This window comes from Thamnophis sirtalis, unplaced genomic scaffold, assembly GCF_051295495.1.
Source record: "Thamnophis sirtalis isolate CommonGarterSnake01/CBP01778 unplaced genomic scaffold, rThaSir2_p1.2 scaffold_14, whole genome shotgun sequence".
NCBI classification, from domain to species: Eukaryota; Metazoa; Chordata; class Lepidosauria; order Squamata; family Natricidae; genus Thamnophis; species Thamnophis sirtalis.
In genome coordinates this window covers 7,490,420-7,511,168 of record NW_028261394.1, presented here as the reverse complement: position 1 = coordinate 7,511,168, position 20,749 = coordinate 7,490,420, and the positions used below count along the sequence as shown (strand labels likewise).

Sequence of the window (20,749 nt, the reverse complement as noted above, 5' to 3'; positions counted from 1 at the left end):
TAATATCAGGTTTAAAAGGGTCGGAAGGGACCCTATAGGTCATCTAGTAGTCCAACCCCCTAAAGAAGTTGCCAAACTTCCAGGAGGGGAGGGGAAGGCTGTCCTTTTAATACCAGGTTTAAAACAGTTGGAAGGGACCCTGTAGGTCATCTATCCCCACCCCCTAAAGAAGTTGCCAAACTTCCTGGAGAGGGGGGAAAGGCTGTCCTTTTAATACCAGGTTTAACAGGGTTGGAAGGGACCCTGTAGGTCATCCAGTCCAACCCCCTAAAGAAGTTGCCAAACTTCCTGGAGAGGGGGAAAAGGCTGTCCTTTTAATACCAGGTTTAAAACAGTTGGAAGGGACCCTATAGGTCATCTAGTCCAACCCCCTAAAGAAGTTGCCAAACTTCCTGGAGGGGGGGGAAGGCTGTCCTTTTAATACCAGGTTTAACACAGTTGGAAGGGACCCTATAGGTCATCTATCCCAACCCCCCTAAAGAAAAGGCCCAGACGGTCACGGGGAGGTTCAACCAGCCGGCAGGGACACGCGTGTCGTGGGAACGCGCCCGTGTTTGTGTGTGTGTGTGTGTTTGTGTGTGTCTGTGTGTCTGTGCATACATTGCAAAGCTGGAAGGCGGATCCCCCTTGCAGCCTTTGGCAAGCGGGGAGTGGGCTGGCTTTTGCACGGAGCCCCGCCTTGCAATGGGTCCGCCCTGCTTGGCTGGCTGGCTGGGCACGCGCGAGCTCCACTCCCCGGGGGTGCAAAGGCGAGAGAGGCGTCGCGCGCGGTGTGGACGTTTTCTTTTTTGCAAGCGCCGTTGCGTGGGCTTTTGCAACCCGCTTCCTTCCTTCCCTTTGTTCCCCTCCGTAGCCAGGTAAGCCGAATAAACACCCCTTACCCTCCATACCCCCCCCCCCCCCGAGGCGTGCACGCTTTCTGCAAAGCGGGTGTGGTTCCCACGACCCTGGCTGGGTTGCAACTTGGTGGGTTCCCCCCTCCAATCGCCCGGGGTGGGGTGAGGGCTTTCCCCACCCCGGGGAGGGACAAGAATGAGTGCAAAGTGTGTGTATGTGTGGAGGGGGGGGAGTCGTGGAATGTAGCCCCCCCACGCCTGCATGCTTTTGCAGACAGCGAGGGGGGCGGGGAGAGGTCGTGGGAATAAAGCCCCCTGCCCACATCTCTTGGCAACACCCCCCCCTTTTCCAGGACTGGCCAGGGAGGGGCAGAAAATCTGCTGATTCTGAATTCCTGTTCCCCCCCCCTTTGAAATTGAGTGGGAGGGTTGTGTGTGTGTGTGTGTGTGTGTGTGTGTAGAGAAGAGGGGGAGATTTTTGGGGTGGGGGTCAATTACTCTGGGTCATTATTCAAGACTTTTTTTTTGCCCCAAAGGAGAATTAGCGTTGTCATCCTTAAATTGGTTGGAGAAATCTTTCTCTTCTTGCTTTGGGGGATTGAGACCCTGGGAGTTTTGATTGGGGAGGGGGTGGCAGGAGAGGTGGGCAGCATAAAAAAGGGGTAATCCCATCTCCCCCAAATGGTTGGTGTTAGTGTGTTGAGTGAACAATGAAGAAAAAAAAGCAGAAGTGGAGAAAAAAGATTCAAAGCAGATATTTTTTTTAAAGGGAAGAGAAAACAGACTATAAACTCAGAATCACTCCTGCGCCCATCATCCCCAGCCTGCATGGAAAAGGGATTCTGACCGGAGCACAGGAACCTCAAGCCATCTTGGTTTGGGGGTTAGGCTTAATCCCTAAATCTGTAGTTGCATCTTTAAGGGGTTGTGTTGGGTTCCTGGCTAACACACAATATTTTTTCTGCTTTGGGAGTTGTTATTGGGATGAGTTTGCTTTGAATTTGTGATTGTGGGGTTTTGCGGTGAGTTGTGTGCAATTTTCTCCTGAATGGGTTTGCAGGCATTGACATCGGAACAGATTTCACAGATTAAGAGAGTTGTGGAAGGGACCTTGTAGGTCATCTAGTCCAACCCCTAGGCCTCTGAAACAGGTTTGCGTTGCAATTCCCACTCAATGTATTGAAAGGAAAAGTTCTTTAAGCGGATATATATAAATATACGGCCTGCAAGTGGTTGGAAGGACGTCTTCGAATCTTTTTATGATAGCCATTTTAAAAAAACCCCAAGTTGTCAATTTTAGGAATGATGATTTAGTCCTTCAGGAAAAAATGGTCGGTTTCTAGCCAGTTTTCTTTCTCTGCTTCTCTTCTGTGCAGCTGGGATTGCTTACTCGAGCTCCCTATCCAACAAGGCGGTTCAGTGTGTGCGGTTAGTTATGGCTGTTGTATTCCAAGGAGCAGAATTGTGTGAATTGTGAGGTCCTTCTCAGGGCTATCAAAAACAGCTGTGATGCCTTCAACTTTGCCTTATTTATTTAAAGACTAGCTGATTATTAAATTTATTTAAAGACTAGCTGATTATTAAATTTATTAAATACTGATATCTTGGGGATTTATTTATAGGGGGAAATGTCCAGACCAAACATGAATAGTGTTGACATCCAACCATTAAAAACAATTCTTTTTTTATATATAGTTTTAATTTTAATTTTCAAAGCAAACACATAAAATCTTCTTTACATACTGTAGAAAGTGTATCAGTTGGTTACAAAAAGGCTTTCGTGCATCTCTTCCACAGTCATGAAATATAATTCATATTAACTTAAGTATTTTAACTCAAATATTTATACATGTTACCATCATCATACCTCTATTTTCATTTGACTATAATTGTTTAAATGCCCTTCATCATAAAATATACCAAAATTTAATACATAACCCACATACTGGCATTTCATTTACTATTTCTAAAATCCTCCCATAACACTGAATCCTTAGGTCCTATTTTCTAGATAAACTTCCATAATATTTAACAACAAAACAATTCTTAATCTCTCCAAGTAGTCTTATTTTTACGCTGAATGTAAGTGACTCTTAAATTGAATATAATGTACGACTGTAAAAGCACATTTTAGTATCTCCCAATTGTCTTAGTTTTGTACCAGTGTAAAAACACTCTTGAATAGACTTCAGTGGTCTTTGAGAATTTCTTGCAAAATTCACTTTTAAAAAAATTATCCTAGCCTCCTGATCTGTTGTTCCAGATGGATCTTTATCTGTATTGACCAATGTTGCATGCTCCAATTCACATTCAAAATGCCTTGTTATTTCAGCCTCTGCTGCGTGTAAACTCTACAGCTTTTTTTTTCTATTGGCAGTGCCTTTTAAATAAGTTGCAATAATTTTTAGAAAGCAGGTTTGTTGTCTGCGCCAAACTACTTTCTATCTGAAAGGGCTGCAGGCGTGGAGTTGTTATTTTAACAAGTCAGAAAGCACCCTTTGATGGTATAAGCTGAGTGCCCTTCCCATTAAATTAAAAATTGAATATAATTTGTTTTACCGTAAGCGGTAACCCCAATTGTTCAAGGGAGGGGGGGGCAGAAGAAAAGGTGGGTGCGCAGATGATGCCTTTGTTCTTAAATAACCCCGAATTAAATTGCCTACTTGAAAACAAGTTGAGACTAGCGTAACTTAAGAGAACGTAGCTTGTGATCGGCACAATTTTAAATTATTATTGGAGAAATGCCACACCCACTAACTGATTCTCCATTTTTGCTGCTCTTCAGAACTTAAATCTAAGTTTCACCTGGAATAAATATGACCCAAAGTGTGTTGGAAAATGTTTGTTGGATATCTCTTTTCTACATTTGCTCCTTTGTTGTTGTTAGTTGCGATGTCGTGTCCGACCCATCGCGACCCCATGGACCACGTTCCTCCAGGACTTCCTGTCCTCTGCCATCCTCTGGAGTCCATTTAAGTCCATGCCAACTGCTTCAGTGACTCCATCCATCCACCTCCTTCTCTGCCATCCCTTTCTTCTTTTGCCCTCCATCGTTCCCAGCATGAGGCTCTTCTCCAGGGAGTCCTTCTTCCTTCTCATTAGGTGGCCAAAGCCTTTGAGTTTCCTCTTCAGGATCTGGCCTTCTAAAGAGCAGTCAGGGTTGATCTCTTCTAGGACTGACCGGTTGGATGGCCTTGCAGTCCTTCTTCTTCTGCCCTCCATCATTCCCAGCATGAGGCTCTTCTCCAGGGAGTCCATCTTCCTTCTCATTAGGTGGCCAAAGCCTTTGAGTTTCCTCTTCAGGATCTGGCCTTCTAAAGAGCAGTCAGGGTTGATCTCCTCTAGGACTGACCGGTTGGATGGCCTTGCAGTCCTTCTTCTGCCCTCCATCATTCCCAGCATGAGGCTCTTCTCCAGGGAGTCCTTCCTTCTCATTAGGTGGCCAAAGTCTTTTAGTTTCCTCTTCAGAATCTGGCCTTCTAAAGAGCAGTCAGGGTTCATCTCCTCTAGGACTGACCAGATGGATGGCCTTGCAGTCCAACGGACTCGCAGGAGTCTTCTCCAGCACCAGAGTTCGAAGGCCTCCATTCTTTGGCGCGCAGCCTTCCTTATGGTCCAACTTTCACAGCCAAACATTGCAGCTGGGAAAACCACAGTCTTGACTATAGACACTTTTGATTGGCAGGGTGATGTCTCTGCTTTTTAGGATGCTGTCTAGATTTGACACAGCATTCCTCCCTAGGAGCAAGCGTCTTTTAGTTCCTTGGCTGCAGTGCCCATCTGCGGTGATCTTGGAGCCCAGGAAAATAAAATCTGTCACTTACCTCCATTTCTTCCCCATCTATTTGCCAGGAGCTGAGAGGGCCAGATGCCATGATCTTAGTTTTCTTAATGTTGAGTTTCAAGCCAACTTTTTGCACTCTCCTCCTTCACCCGCATCAAGAGGCTCTTTAGTTCCTCTTCCCTTTCTGCTATCCTAAGGACATGCGATGTTGGTGGCGTCGTGACCCGTCAAAACCGCGTTCCACAAAAGCGCGGTCGACGAAATCGCGTATGTGACGTCATCACAACGCGACGAAAAAGATCGAAAAATTGAAATAAAAATTAAATTACAGCAAGCCGATTCACATAAAGGTAAGGGTTAGGTTAAGGGTTAGGGTTAGGTTAAGGGTTAGGGTTAGGTTAAGGGTTAGGGTTAGGTTTAGAGCGTTAGCGTTACGTTTAGCGTTAGGTTAAGGGTTAGCGTTAGGTTTTTCGTTAGGTTAAGGGTTAGGGTTAGGTTTAGGGTTAGGTTTGGGGGGGTTAGGGTAAGGTTTTCGCTTTATTTTTATATTTTTCGATCTTTTTCGTCGCGCTGTGATGACGTCACATACACGCTTTCGTCGACCGCGATTTTGTCGTCCGCGGTTTTGTGGTGGAACCGGTGGCGTTTGGCTAACCCCTAGTTCTTTCAAAGTAGGGCGTAAGTTAGGAAGTTGCCCTCCGTTTTCCAGCCCCCCGGGGGGGGGGGGCTTGAAAGATGTGTAAACTTCAACTCCCAGAATTCTCTAGTCAGCATTGCAAAGAATTCTGGGAAATGGTCTGTAAATCTGAAAAAAATAAAATAAAAACCCAGTTGGGAAATGCAAAGTGAAATCATAGATCACCGTTTCTTAACCTTGACAGGTTGAAGATGGATGGGTTTTTTGTTTTTTTTAAATTCCCAGGATTTTCCCAGCCAGCTGTGCTTGCTGGGGAATTCTGGGAGTTGAATGTTTACCCGTCTTCAAGCTGCCAAGGTTGGAAAATAATGCCTTAAAAAAAAAGAAAGAAAGGTTAGTTCTTAAGAAGCAAAAAAAGGTGATCTCATATCCGGATGGATCAGATCATGCGTTTCTTGGATTTCGCATGTCGGAAAGGTTTGGGGAAGGGTGGAGCGAAGTCAGCCGTGTGCAACCACCCGCCTCTGTTGCTCGGGGTGAAAGATGTTATGTAAACCGCCCCTTGGCTGCACTGGAAGGCTGTGTGTGTGTGTGTGTGGTGTGTGTGTGTGTGTGTGTGTGTGTGTGTGTGTAGCATTTTGTCCCTAGTGTAGCAAAAATAGAACTCGGCTCGGGTGTGTTGACGTGTCGTACCCAGTCGGTTTATAGCTTCACAAGGCTTGGAGGGAGGAAGGGAAAGGATGAAAGAATTCAGCTGAAAGAGAAAAGGGACAGAGGGAGGGAAAAAGAAGGGAGGAAGGAAGGAAGGAAAAGGAGGGAGAGAGAAAAAGAAGGAGGGAGGGAGGAAGGAAGGGAAAGGATGAAATAATTCACATAGCTGAAAGAGAGAGGAGGGAGGAAGGAAAAGAAGGAGGAAGCAGGAAGAAAGGAAGGAAGGAAAAGAGGGAGGGGAGGAAAGGATGAAAGAATTCAGATAGCTGAAAGAGAAAAGGGACAGAGGGAGGGAAAAAAGAAGGGAGGGAGGAAGGAAGGAAAAGGAGGGAGAGAGGAAAAGGAGGGAGGAAGGAAGGGAAAGGATGAAAGAATTCACATAGCTGAAAGAGAGAGGAGGGAGGGAGGAAAAGAAGGAGGAAGCAGGAAGAAAGGAAGGAAGGACAAGAGGGAGGGAGGAAGGGAAAAAGGATGAAAGAATTCAAATAGCAGAGAGGGGAGGGGAGAAAGGAAGGAAGGAAAAGAAGGAGGGAGGGAGGAAGGGAAAGGATGAAAGAATTCAAATAGCAAAGAGAGAGGGGAGGGGGGAGAAAGGAAGGAAGGAAAAGAAGGAAGGAAGGAGGAAGGGAAAGGATGAAAGAATTCAAATAGCTGACGGGGGAGGGAGAAAGGAAGGAAAGAAGGAAAAGAAGGAGGGGGGAGGAAGGAAGGAGTTCCAGTCTAAGAAAGTTTGTTGCATGAATTCTTTGGACATGGAGGGTTTTGCATTGAAGATATTTCCTTCCTTCCTTCCTTCCTTCCTTCCTTCCTTCCTTCCTTCCTTCCTTCCTTCCTTCCTTCCTTCCTTCCTTCCTTCCTTCCTTCCTTCTTTCTTATATTAGGGCCTCTAAAATAACATGTCAGCGCAACCCAGTGCACAAAAAGGAGGAAAAAGGGGATGAATAATTTATTGGTTAATTTCAGCGCAGAGTGAATTGTATTTGTTTGGCTGGTATTGGAGCCAGGATAAAATTATGAGGCTGTTAAAAGTGCTCTTTTGCATCAGTCAGGAAGAACGAAGGAGGTCTGATTTTTGAATTCACACCTTTAGTAAATAGACAAATTCTATTTGTTTTCTCCCTGTGATTAAGGGACAGTCTTATCTTTGGGTGAATCATTGCCCTGGCCTCAGTCTTTACAGGTAGGCCTCGACTTAACGACTGTAAGGAAGTCTGCCCGTCATAATTATAAATCATGGCTTCCAGAGTGCTCCTGGGGGCTGGGGAGGGCAGAAATGAGCAAAAAATGGGCCGTTTTTGCTCAATTTTGCCCCCGTAGCCCCCAGGAGCTCTCTATAAGCCTCCTAAAGGGTATGCATGTTCTTTTTTTGACAAAAAACGGACCCGTTTTTCTGAAAAATGGGCTGTTTTTTTGTTCATTTTGGGGTGGCCACCCCCCAAGAGCACTCTACATGCCTAAAGGCTATTCATGCCCTTTTTGTGGGGGAAAAAATGGGCCCATTTTCACGAAAAACGGGCCATTTTTGGGGAAGTCTGCAGAGTACAAAAGCTTTTTAATAAAAAAAATGCCTCTTCTTCAGAATCTTGATGCATCTTATACTCCGGTGCGTCTTGTACTCCGAAAAATACGGTAGATCAAGCCGAGGAATGACAGAATGCTACAAAATATGTAGAAGGGAAAGTAGACCACCGAGCGATCCCCCCCTTGTCCAGAAAGAGCCCCATGACTGTTTCTGAACCTTGGCAAGGAAAGGTCACGTCTCTCGCAAAGGAGCACTTCTCTTCCAACAGATAAAAGGGATTTTTTTAAAAACAATAACAACAACATAGAGAGGGATTTCTCTGCTGAACCCTCGTGCCTGGGAGAGCCGTGCGTGGCCAAGGGATTTATTAAAAGCTCTTTGTCCGTCCCTTGGCACCGTGAAGGGAAGCTGTAGCCTCTTTTGCCCGATTGACTGGTAGGGATCTCAGTTGGCAGAGAGCCACACCGTGGCTTTGAAAAAATCTGCCTGCTTGGCAGCACCAGCGCATGGATCTCCTTAAGCAGGAAAGGAACAGCATGTTCTCCCCAGAAGCCACATCGATCTCGCTGCTCCTGGAGATAAAACTTGGAGCATCTGGGAGAAACTAAAAGAGTACAGGTAATTCTCGACTTAACAACAATTCAAACTTACGACGGCACTAAAAAAAAGAAAGAAAGGGACTGAGGACCACTTCTCACACTTAATGACCGTCCCAGCATCCCCGCGGTTACGTAATTTAAATTCGGATGCTCGTCCCAAAGGTGCTTCCCCCCCCCCCCCTCCAAAGAGTGCAACTGGATTTTCTAGTTTTTTTTCTTTGAAAACGTTTCGCTTCTCTTCCAAAAAGCTTCTTCAGCTCTTGACTGGATTTTTTTTTGCGGGGGAATGGAAGTCAGAGTTGAAGAAGCTTCTTGGATGAGAAGCAAAACGTCTTCAAAAGAAAAGGAAAAAAACCCAGAAACTCCATACGTGTCTTTCAAAAGCACCTTTGGGGGGACAACCGTGACCTCAGACGATCTCCGTAGACATTTTCATACTGGTTCACACTTACGACGGTTGCTGGGGGTTGCTGGGATCGTGTGGGGAAGGGTGGAGGGAAGGTTTCATTTTCTGAAACTGGCCTCAGTTTCTACGGGTAGGCCTTGACTTAACGACTGTAAGGAAGCCTGCCCATCATAATTATAAATCATGGCTTTTGTAAACCAGGCCAAGAGACGCACCTGATTGGTGCGCCTTGTACTCCGAAAAATACGCTAGATCGAGCCGAGGAATGACAGAATGCTACGAAATAGGTAGAAGGGAAAGTAGACCACCGAGCGATCCCCTTGTCCAGAAAGAGCCCCATGACTGTTTCCGAACCTTGGCAAGGAAGATCACGTCTCTCGCAAAAGAGCACTTCTCTTCCAACAGATAAAAGGGATTTTTTTTTAAACAACAATGAAAAGGATTTCTCTTTTGCGACGTTCCAGAGAAGCAAACTGATTGGGAAAGCCAGATTTACTAATTTTAAAAACCGCAGGGATTCACTTAACGAAGGCGGCAAGAAAAAGAAATGGAGGAAAAACTCTCCTCTAAGAAATTTCTCACTTAGCAACATAAATCTCCGGCTCAATTGTAGTCGTAAATCGGGGACTACCTGTAGAGCAACAGAATGATAAGAGTTGAAAGGGATCTTGGAGGTCTTCTAGTCCAACCCTCAGCTCAAGCAGGAGACCCTAAAGCATTTCAAACAAATGGTTGTCCAACATCTTCTTAAAAACCTCCAGTGTTGGAGCATTCACAACTTCTGGATTAATTGTTCCAACTGTCAGGAAATTTCTCCTTAGTTCTAAGTTGCTTCTCTCCTTGATTAGTTTCCACCCATTGCTTCTTGTCCTGCCCTCAGGTGCTTTGAAGACTAGCTTGACCCCTTCCTCTCTGTGGCAGCCCCTCAAGTATTGGAAGACTGCTATCATGTCTCCCCTGGTCCTTCTTTTCATCGGATTTTGATTGCGTCTGGTTTCTCCAGCATGCCAAGCCTGGCTGGTTTAGTGGATCCTGATAGTAGTTTACTCCTCTTGCAAATTGTGCACATCATCAAGGTGGAGCTGGCAAGCTCCGACTTGCACCACAATGTTTACGGCTCTTTTAGAGTCGTAACGCAGCTTTCCGCCCGGGGCATGGGTTATGTCTCTTGTGTGCAGTAGAAGGAAAAGCTGTGTTGTCTGAAAAGCATGGTCTCTGGTGTTCAGGGATAGAAATTTGCAGATTTCAAGACAGCGATTGACAAATTGAGTCGGGGCATCAAGGCAAGGGGCACCGCAAGATCACAAAAGGTGTGTTTGGTGTGTGTTATTTTTTATTTCTTTTAGTTTGTCAAACATGTTTGAGATAGCAGGTGTAGCTATGAACATGGACATGAACACAGGAAACGAGTACAAATCAATAGGGAGAGTAGGACAGGGACGGAAGGCACGCTGGTGCGCTTATGCATGCCCCCTTTATGGATTTCTTAGGAATGGGGTGAGGTCCACGCGAGACAGTTTGAGGTTGAAGCTGTGGGGGGTTTGAGGATGTAACAACGGAGTCGGGTTGCCATGGTGAAGAAAGGGGGGGGAGCACATTACACGCATACCTTCGGCTAAAGTCGAATCTCAGATAATTACAGTAGGCTTGTGAGGGGCGCACCTCATTGGAAAATGTGATTTATGACACAGACTGAGGGGAGAGAAGGAACGGGGGTAAAGTTCAGCCATAATTCAAATGAGGTTTAGATCTGACTGCAATGGGGTATTGCCGAAATGGTTCTCCTAATAAATGACTGGTTTTCTTTTGAAACTTGGCTCGAGGCTCATGAATCAGTTAGGGCATCTTTCAGAAACCTGACAGTCACATTTTATTTATTTAGTTAGTTAGTTAGTTTGTCAAACACGTACAAGATAACAGGTATAAGTATAAACATAGACATGAACAAGGGAAATGAGTACAAATAAATGGGGACAGTAGGACAGGGACGGTAGACACGCTGGTGCGCTTATGCACACACACACACACACACACACACCTTTTACGGACCTCTTAGGAATGGGGTGAGGTCCACGGGGGACAGTTTTGAGGTTGAAGCTGTGGGGGGGTTGAGGATGCAACAACGGAGTCAGGGAGAGCATTCCAGGGGTTGACCCCTCTGTTGCTGAAGTCCTATTTTCTGCAATCGAGTTTGGAGCGGTTCACCTTGAGTTTGTACCTATTGTTTGCTCACGTATTATTGAGGTTGAAGCTGGAGTAGTAGTTGAGAGGTAGGAGGTTGTAACAGACAATTTTGTGTACTATGCTTAGGCCAGGCCTTAGTCGGCGTAATTCTAGGTTGTCCAAGCCCAGAATTTCAACCCTGGTGTCATAAAGTATTCTATTGTGAGCACGTGATCCTGGGACATTGCAAGGGCCATTAATATGAGTTGCCGAGTGTCTCAATTTTGATCGTGTGATTGTGGGGATGATCCAACGGTCGTAATAGCAATCGCACTTAGACTTATATACCGCTTGCCAGTGCTTTTACAGCCCTCTCTAAGCAGTTTACAGTGTCAGCCTATTTGCCCCCAACAATCTGGGTCCTCATTTTACCCACCTCGGAAGGATGGAAGGCTAAGTCAACCTTGAGCCGGTCAGGATCGAACTGCTGGCAATGGACAGAGTTAACTATAGCAATAGCACTTAGACTTATATACCGCTTTACAGTGCTTTACAATTCTCTCTTAAGCGGTTTACAGAGTCAGTCTATTGCCTCCCAATAATCTGGGTCTTCATTTGACCCACCTCGGAAGGACGGAAGGTTGAGTCAACCTTAAGTTGATCAGGATCGAACTGCTGGCAGTGGACGGAGTTAACTATAGCAATAGCACTTAGACTTATATACCGCTTTACAGTGCTTTACAATTCTCTCTTAAGCGGTTTACAGAGTCAGTCTGTTGCCTCCCAATAATCTGGGTCTTCATTTGACCCACCTCGGAAGAACGGAAGGCTGAGTCAACCTTAAATCGGTCACAGTTAGACTGCAATATTGCATTTTAACCACTGCAGCATGGATGGATGGATGGATGGATGGATGGATGGATGGATGGATGGAAGGAAGGAAGGAAGGATAGCCCTTACACTTATATACCGCTCACAGTGCTTTGCAGCCCTCTCTAAGTGGTTTACAGAGTCAGCCTCTCTTGCCCCCAACAATCTGGGTCCTCATTTAACCGAACTCGGAAGGACGGAAGGCTGAGTCGGTGGCAATAGCAAGAGCCTTTAGACTTAGGTAGAATAGAGTAGAGTAGAATAGAATAGAGTTTTTATTGGCCAAGTGTTGATTGGACACACAAGGAATTTGTCTTTGGTGCCGATACTCTCAATGTACATAAAAGAATAAAAAAATCATAAGAATAAAAAGATACCACACTTAGTGATAGTCAGGGTTAATAATAAGCTATCAAATTGTATTAGGAAACAAATAAAAACGATATAAATTGAAAGATACAAGCAACATGGTTATACGCCACTTCACAATGCTCGAAAGCCCTTTTATAAGTTGTTGACAGAGTCAGCCTCTCTTGCCCCCAACAATCTGGGTCCTCATTTGACCCATCTCGGAAGGATGGAAGGCTGAGTCCACCTTGAGCCGGTCGGTATCGAACTCCTGGCAGTGGGCAGAGTCAGCCTGCAAATACATCATCCTAACCATGCACCACCAGGGCTCCTTGTGAAATTCTGGGTAGTCCTCAGCTTAGTGACTGTTTGAAGTTACAATGGCGCCATTTTCCCCCGCGCCATTGTAACTTCAAACAGTCACTGAGTGAATGGGTTGTAAGCCAAGGACTACCCAGAATTGAGATATTATCAGATTAGCTCATGGATCCAAACTAGCATAGTCTTTGTTTTTGCATTTGTGGAGTCCTTGATCCATCTCTCTCAGCGTGGTTAGAACTGATAGGATTCCTCTCCTGGACTAAACCGTGGTTTATAACTTTGTCCTGCAAACCCAGCCAATCCTGGTTTCTGCCCCCACAATCCTGATTATTGAATTATTTTTTTTTCCCCTCTTGATTTCCTTCCCTAGTTTCTCCAGCCTGTAATACTGGCTCCCCCAGCAGCTCACCGGGCGTGGTCCGTATTCTCCCAATATGGCGGACGAAGACCTGATATTCCACATGGAATACCTGGACAACGGCACGCTACCCAAACCAGGTTGTGGGAATTGCCACGAGGCGGACAGCGACGAGGAAGAGAGTTACTACATCTGTCCGATTACAGATGAGCCCATTTTGAACAAGATAGCCGGCGACAAAGTTCATAACTATTACAGCAACCAGGTCAAAAATGAGTCTTATTCCTCCAGCTCCTCTCCCAGGAATTCCTTCCATGTTAGGGTAAGTTTTAGCCTCTTCATAATTCATTCATTCGTTCATTCTCTCTCCCTCTCCCTCTCTCTCTCCCTCCCTCCCCCTCCTTCCCTCCCTCCCTCCCTCTCTCCTTCTCTCTCTCCTTCCTTCTCTCTCTCCCTTCCTTCCTTCCTTCCTTCCTTCCGTTCTTTCTTCCTTCCTTCCTTCCTTCCTTCCTTCCTTCCTTTCTTTCTTTCTTTCTTTCTTTCTTTCTTTCTTTCTTTCTTTCTTTCTTTCTTTCTTTCTTTCTTCCACAATCAGCTTTCTTGTCTGCTTTGGCTGTATGTCACTAATTCTGCCACTCTGCATAATTTGGATATTTTTCTGCTTTAGTGTAGTTGCCCTTAAATTTGGGAGAAATTTGCCATTCCAGTTCTGCATTTGCAATAGTTTATTCTATGGCAGCCCATCCAGTGGTTTTATTGCAAAGTTTGAAGAAATGCAGCGGTTTCCCAAGATTTGAGGAGCTGCCACAAAGAAGAGGGTCAATTTATTTTCCAAAGCATATGAAGGCAGGACGAGAAACAATGGATCTAAACTAATCAAGGGGAGAAGCAACTTAGAACTAAGGAGAAATTGCCTGGCGGGGAGAACAATTAACCAGTGGAACAACTTGCCTCCAGAAGTTTTGGGCGAAGTTTTTTTTTAAAGAAGAGATTAGACAACCATTTGTCTGAAACGATATTGGGTCTCCTGCTCCAGCAAGGGGGTTGGACTAGAAGACCTCCGTGGTCCCTGCCAATCCTGTTATCCTGCTTTACTTTGGGCTAATTAACCTGTTTGTTGTTTTAAACCTTTTTTGCTGTACGCCGTCCAAAATCACTTGCATCTTGTGACGGATGACATAATTGCACATGTATAGAAAAAAAAGTCAACTGTCTTTTTTTATTTTTTTAAAAAAGAAACTTGTGGGTGATTTAATTAGAAAACTTTTTGCACCTGAAATTGCACACCGAAGCGTACAGGTGACCTGGCTAGAGGTGACCTGTTGACTTTTGCAAGCTTTACTTCCAGCCTCAAATGTTTACTTCCAGCATGCTCCTAAATGTTTTTGTTTGTCCTTGAAAAAGTCAGGATTATTATTATTTTTTGCAAAATACGATAGGGGACAAAGGCAAAGCATTCCTCTCGCACATATGTACTAGCTGTTCCTGAATCTAGGGGGCAGTGCTCATCTCCATTTCAAAGCCAAAGAGCTGTCCGAAGACGTCTCCGTGGTCATGTGGCCGGCATGACTCAACGCCGAAGGCGCACGGAACGCTGTTCCCTTCCCACCAAAGGTGGTTCCTATTTTTCTACCTATATTTTTCACATGCTTTCAAACAGCTAGGTTGGCAGAAGCTGGGACAAGTAACGGGAGCTCACTCCATTACACGGTGCTAGGAATTCAAACTGCTGACCTTCCTGATAGACAAGCTCAGCGTCTTAGCCACTGAGCCACCGCGTCCTTGAGAGGAAACATAGTGTACGGCAAAAGCGTCTGTCCTGATGACATCTCTGTCAAATTTGGAAAGAGAAAGCACGACGGGAACCCTAGTGGCAAGATGTAGCGGCAATAACCATGTTGGCTTGTCTGTTGGCTTGTCTGTTTTGCTGTGTCCTTCAGTAATTGTATCTTGTCTGTGTCCTTCAGCATGGGACTCAACATCCCCCTATGGCAGGGGTCAGCAAACTGCAGATCTGGAGCCGCATGTGGCTCTGGAGCCGCATGCGGCTCTGGAGCCGCATGTGGCTCTTTCCTCCCTCTGCTGCGACTCCGCCACCGGTCGGTGCCACAATTTTGAGAGGAGCTTCCAGTGGGGGGCGGGGGGAGAGAAGCACAGTCCGCCAGGAGAAGACTCTATGGCAAGGGGAGGGTTTCCCGCTGTCTCCACAATTGTTAGGGCTTTTGGTTATGACAGGTAGAGGAAAAAGACGCTGCGCTAGGAAGAGACTCTATGGTAGGGGAACCGGACTTCCAGTTGGTAGCGGAAAAAGGATGCCACGCTAGGAGGAGACTCTATGGTGGGGGAATCGGACTTCCAGTTGGTAGCGGGAAAAGGACGCCACGCTAGGAGGAGACTCTATGGTGTGGGGGAACCGATCTTCCGGTCAGTTCCAGAATTGAACAGGGGGGCTTCCGGTTAGGACCTTTGTGGCTCCCGGTGTTTTCTTTTCTGTGGGAAACGGGGCCAAATGGCTCTTTGAGTGTTTACATTTGCCGACCCCTGGCCTAAGGGCAGTGCTCAGACTGAGCATGGACGGGAAGGTCCACCCCAAATCCCCTCCTGTTCCCCCATCCGACTCTAATAAACGCCTGTTTTGCATTTGACATTATCTTCATCTTACCCACTCCAGTTTTGGAAACTGTCTCGCCAAAGCCGTTACCCGACTTGTCATTTTTAATTTTTCAGTTATTTATTTAAGCCGTTTTTTTTTTACGACTGCCCATCTCACTACGGTGACTGGGTGGATATCTAAACGAGACAGAAGGGTGGACGTGATTAGAGAGATAATCGTGGCTTATTTGCTTGAATGAAACTGACATGGAAATGAAACAAAACCCTTTCTTCCCTCCACCCTCTTTTTTTCTCTCTCATGATTTTTTTTGCTATTCATTTTTGGGTCACCAACCAGCTCCTTTTGGAAGCCCATATCTGACTTTTTAAGCCAACATGGGATTCTACACTTCTCAAATGGGACGTGACACAACCTCTTTGGAGGAAGATCATGTCAAATAAAAGTAGCGTTGCAATTAAAGTTCGTTTGGCAACCTATTTTTATTAGCTTATGTCCCATCTTTATTGTTTTTACAACTAAAGCTGGCAAACACAAACAAACACACAATACTCCTTCCTCCTCCTGTTTTCCCCATCAGAATAACTCTGTGGGGTGGGCTGGGCTGAGAGAGGGGGGGGGGTCACCCAGCTGGCTTTCATGGCTGAGGCAGAATGAGAATTCACCATCCTGGTGATTGGACCAAAGTCACCCAGCTGGCTTTCATGCCTCAGATGGGACTAGAACTCACAGTCTCCTGGTGATTGTCCCAAAGCCACCCAACCAGCTTTCATGCCTCAGGTGGGACTAGAACTCCCTGTCTCCTGGTGATTGGACCAAAGTCACCCAGCTGGCTTTCATGTCTAAGGCGGAACTATAACTCTCTGTCTCCTGGTGATTGACCCAAAGCCACCCAACCAGCTTTCATGCCTCAGGTGGGACTAGAACTCCCTGTCTCCTGGTGATTGGACCAAAGTCACCCAGCTGGCTTTCATGTCTAAGGCGGAACTATAACTCTCTTGTCTCCTGGTGATTGGATCAAAGTCACCCAGCTGGCTTTCATGTCTAAGGCAGGACTAGAAGTCACCATCACCTGGTGATTGGACCAAAGTCACCCAGCTAGTTTTCATGCCTAAGGCGGGACTAGAACTCTCTGTCTCCTAGTGAAAGTCACCCAACGGCTTTCCATGCCTAAGATAGGACTAGAACTCACTGTCTCCTGGTGATTGGCCCAAAGTCACCCACCTGGCTTTCATGCCTAGGGTAGGACTAGAACTCACAGTCGCCTGGTGATTGCCCCCAAATCACCCAGCTGGCTTTGGGCCTACCGCAGAACTAGAATTCACCATCTCCTAGTTTCTAAACCAACACTTTTAACATGTTCACCAGCCTGATTTTCCTATCCTGGCATTTTGTAGTGACTTGGAAAGATGGCTCTGGAGTTGTGATGTTTTTAACCTTGCTTTCATACTAACATTTGCCTGAATTCTTGCTACTGTACAACTTTGGGCCCTGTGTGTTTTTAAAAGCTTTTGCTTCTTCGCTGATGCTTGTAGGATGTTGGCGTGGTTTCGCTTGGCCACAAAAAGCCCATTCCAGTTTCACTGTATATTTATTTTAAAAAACAAAACACAACACGAGGGCCGAACGAAATAAAGAAGCCGAGGTCAACAGATAAGGCTTTCTGCTGGAAGAGAACCAGCCAAGGAGAAGAAACAAAAATATTATTTTTGGCCAAGGGAAAAAAAAATATTTGCATGTGATTTAATGCACTGAGTGTCTCTTCCCCCATTTGTCATGGTACTTCTGTGCAGCTTTTGGACAGCCCAGCTGGCAAATAGGGAGGGTCAGGATCCAACTTTGCAAGATGGTGAGAGGGAGAGAGATGCAGGATTGGGTCAAAAAAGTCAAGATGGCCTCCAGGAATGCATAACACCCCTTTTTACTTACAAAACACATTTTACAATACAGTATAATGCAATGCAATGCAATGCAATATATACAATACAATAAATACAATACAATAAACACAATACAATAAATACAATACAATAAATACAATGCAATAAATATAATACATACAATACAATAAATGCAATACAATACATACAATACAATAAATACAATACGATACATACAATACAATAAATACAATACAGTACAATACAGTTGGAAGGGACCTTGGAGGTCTTCTAGTCCAACCCCCTGCTTAGGCAGGAAACCCTACACCATTTCAGACAAATGGCTATCCAACATCTTCTTAAAGTCTTCCAGTGTTGGAGCATTCACAACTTCTGGAGGCAAGCTGTTCCACTGATTCATTGTTCTAACTGTCAGGAAATTTCTCCTCAGTTCTAAGTTGCTTCTCTCCTTGATTAGTTTCCACCCATTGCTTCCTGTTCTGTACTCAGGTGCCCTGGAGAATAGTTTGATTCCCACTTCTTTGGGGCAACCCTTGAGATATTGGAACATTGCTATCATGTCTCTCCATGTCCTTCTTTTCATTAAACTAGACACACCCAGTTCCTGCAACCGTTCTTCGTATGTTTTAGTCTCCAGTCCCCTAATCCTCTTTGCTGCTCTTCTCTGCACTCTTTTTATAGTCTTCACATCTTTTTTACATCGTGGTGACCAAAACTGAATGCCGTATTCCAAGTGTGGCCTTACCAAGGCCTTATAAAGTGGTATTTATAAGAGTCCCAATGGGAGTGGGCGGCATACAAATTTTATTAAACTTGGAACTTGGTCTTAACACTTCACGTGATCTTGATTCTATCCCTCTGTTTATGTAGCCTAGAACTGTGTTAGCTTTTTTGACAGGGATGTTTTAATTGGACAACTAGTGGCCACAACCTTGAATTTTTTTGCCCAAAATCTGGATTCCACTTTCACCCCCTCTTTGTCCCATGCATTATTTCCATTTGCGTTAACATTTTTAGTACACATTTTTCCAACTCGAGGGCTGAGTTTTGCAAAATAAAGTTTAGAAGTGTCCCTCCCTTCCTCCAGTGATAAACCGTATTTTCTTGAGCAAAACTGAAATAGCTGGAGTTTATGAATCAGCAGTAAAACAATGGAGAAAGGATGAATACGTCCGGAAAAAAAATAAGTTACTTTTTTCATTGCCGTTGTAGCTTTGAACAGCCACTTAAGTGAATTGTTGTTAAGTGGAGGTCTACCTGTATCTGAACCATGGAAACTTAACTAACACCCAGAATCAGGACCGGTGAATCTTATGCGAGGGGGACTTTGAGTTCAAATTGCCTGAAAGCACTTTATAAATAACTCATGTAATAATGTTGACCTTTGCAGGAAGCATGGAAGCATGCCATCGAGAAGGCCAAGCACATGCCTGACCCCTGGGCTGAGTTTCACCTGGACGACATCAAAATGGAAAACGTCACCCGCTACAGGTCGGTCGATATTTCCTGCACGCCACGGACTTTGAGGTTGAAGAATTTTTACTTTTTCTCCCTGGTGCATTTAAAAAAAAAAAAGTTTATTCAAATCAACAGGGCTGTGTCTCTCCTCCCACTTTTTAAGGTTGTGATATTGTTAGAAAAAAGGTAGGGGACATGGTGGCTCAGGGGCTAAGATGCTGAGCTTGTCGATCGGCCGTTCGGCGGTTCGAATCCCTCGCGCCGCGTAACGGAGGGAGCCCCCGTGACTTGTCCCAGCTTCTGCCAACCTAGCAGTTCGAAAGCATGTAAAAAATGCAAGTAGATAAATAGGAACCACCTTTGGTGGGAAGGGAACAGCGTTCCGTGCGCCTTCGGCGTTGAATCATGCCGGCCACATGACCACGGAGATGTCTTCGGACAGCGCTGGCTCTTTGGCTTTGAAACGGAGATGAGCACCGCCCCCTAGAGTCAGGAATGACTGGCACATATGTGCGGGGGGAACCTTTACCTTGTTGTTAGAAAGGAAAAAGGGATCAGGAGACATAATTGGTGAAAGAAAGCTGACGGATACCAGAGTCAAATTAGCCAAAACGGGTTATGATTTTATTCCCTATTACTTAATTGGCGCCTGGATTGGAGCTAATCCCATTATTATCCAGAAGCGGGAACGTTTCTGCTGCTTATCTCCTGAACTCTTAATCATTCCTGCTTGCGTTGTTTTTTGTCTGCGCATGGGTGGGTGTGCAATTCATATATCACAAGTGCCCTGTGCGTGTTATCGAGTGGTGGTCGTGTACATAACTGGCCGTTCAGCCTTTTGATTTATGGCTTTGCTGGCTTACCAGCCATTTGAAGTTTCAACCAACCCCCCCAAAAAGTGGGAGTTACGGCCCCGGTTTGAAATCCCGATGGTCAGCTCCTTCTATGGTCATGTAAGCACAATTTGTGAAACTATTTTAACGTTGTTAGAGACACCACCAACCCCTCCCGCTGTCTGTTTCTGTTTCTCCCCACCTGGGAGGAGGTTTTGAAGTATCTGTAGCAGGACTGGTAGATTCTGTAACTGCTCTGTTCCTTAGGCTATCCGTCTCGTAAACTCACAGGATTATTTTTTGTGTGTGTGTTGTGTATATGTATACATCTGAACTAGACTGTGATGTTTCTCTGTGTCGTGTGTGTGTGTGTGTGTGTGTGTATGTGGGTATAGGCAGGCATAGTGGTTATCCTTCGAGAGCTGAATGCAATTAAATTTCATTTTAATGTATGCTGATTAGTAAACATTTAAAGTGACAAAATTCTGTTCTATGTTCTGTTCTATATTCAGTTCTCTATTCTATTCCATTCCATTCTATATTCTATTCTATTCTATTCTAATCTATATTCTCTATTCTATTCCATTCCATTCTATATTCTATTCCATTCCATTCTATATTCTATTCTATTCTAATCCATATTCTCTATTCTATTCCATTCCATTCTATATTCTATTCCATTCCATTCTATATTCTATTCTATTCCATATTCTATTCTATTCCCTATTCTCTATTCTATTTTATTCTATTCCATTCCATTCCATATTCTATTCCATTCCATTCTATATTCTATATTATTCTATTCCATTCCATTCTATATTCTATTCTATTCCATTCCATATTCTATTCTATATTCTATTCTATTCCATTCCATATTCCATTCTATATTCTATTCTATTCTATTTCATATTCTATTCTATATTCTATTCCATATTCTATTCCATTCCATTCCATATTCTATTCTATATTCTATTCTATTCTATTCCATTCCATATTCTATTCCATTCCATATTCTATTCTATATTCTATTCTATTCCATTCCATTCCATTCAATTCTATATTCTATTCTATTCCATTTCATATTCTACTCCATATCTATTCTCCTATTCTATTCCATTCCATTCCATATTCTATTCTATATTCTATATTCTATATTCTATTCTATATTCTATTCTGTTCTCTATTCCATTCTCTATTCCATTCTATTCTATTCTATTCTATTTAGAATATTTCAAGGGTGAATTGCAACAACAGACCTTATCAGTCCTTGGATAGTTGCCAGGTCTATAGCTTCCAGATGCAGCGCTGTATAAGGAAATACTTGGCAAGGAGTTTCTCAGATAAGCAAATCTTCACACTAACGAATTAATTGTCTCCTGCAAACCCCACTC

At 44.5% G+C, this 20,749-nt stretch overlaps 1 protein-coding gene across 4 annotated transcripts in view; it reads left to right on the top strand.

The window, feature by feature from the left end:
• Nucleotides 1-708: 708 nt before the first annotated feature.
• EEF2K (eukaryotic elongation factor 2 kinase) overlaps nt 709-20,749 on the top strand; it is a 52,658-nt gene continuing 32,617 nt past the window's right edge. For 2 of the 4 annotated variants that reach the window (XR_015698489.1, XM_087729487.1), the window contains exons 1-3: nt 709-857; nt 12,568-12,877; nt 18,458-18,558. Coding sequence is in view for 3 of the 4 variants with exons in the window: in XM_087729487.1 (XP_087585613.1) it covers nt 12,632-12,877; nt 18,458-18,558 (347 nt within the window). In the remaining variant the exon portion in view is untranslated. Of the gene's footprint in view, nt 858-7,993; nt 8,109-9,664; nt 9,806-12,567; nt 12,878-18,457; nt 18,559-20,749 lie in introns of those variants that run through there. The other 2 variants (XM_087729489.1, XM_087729488.1) reach the window with 2 other exon arrangements.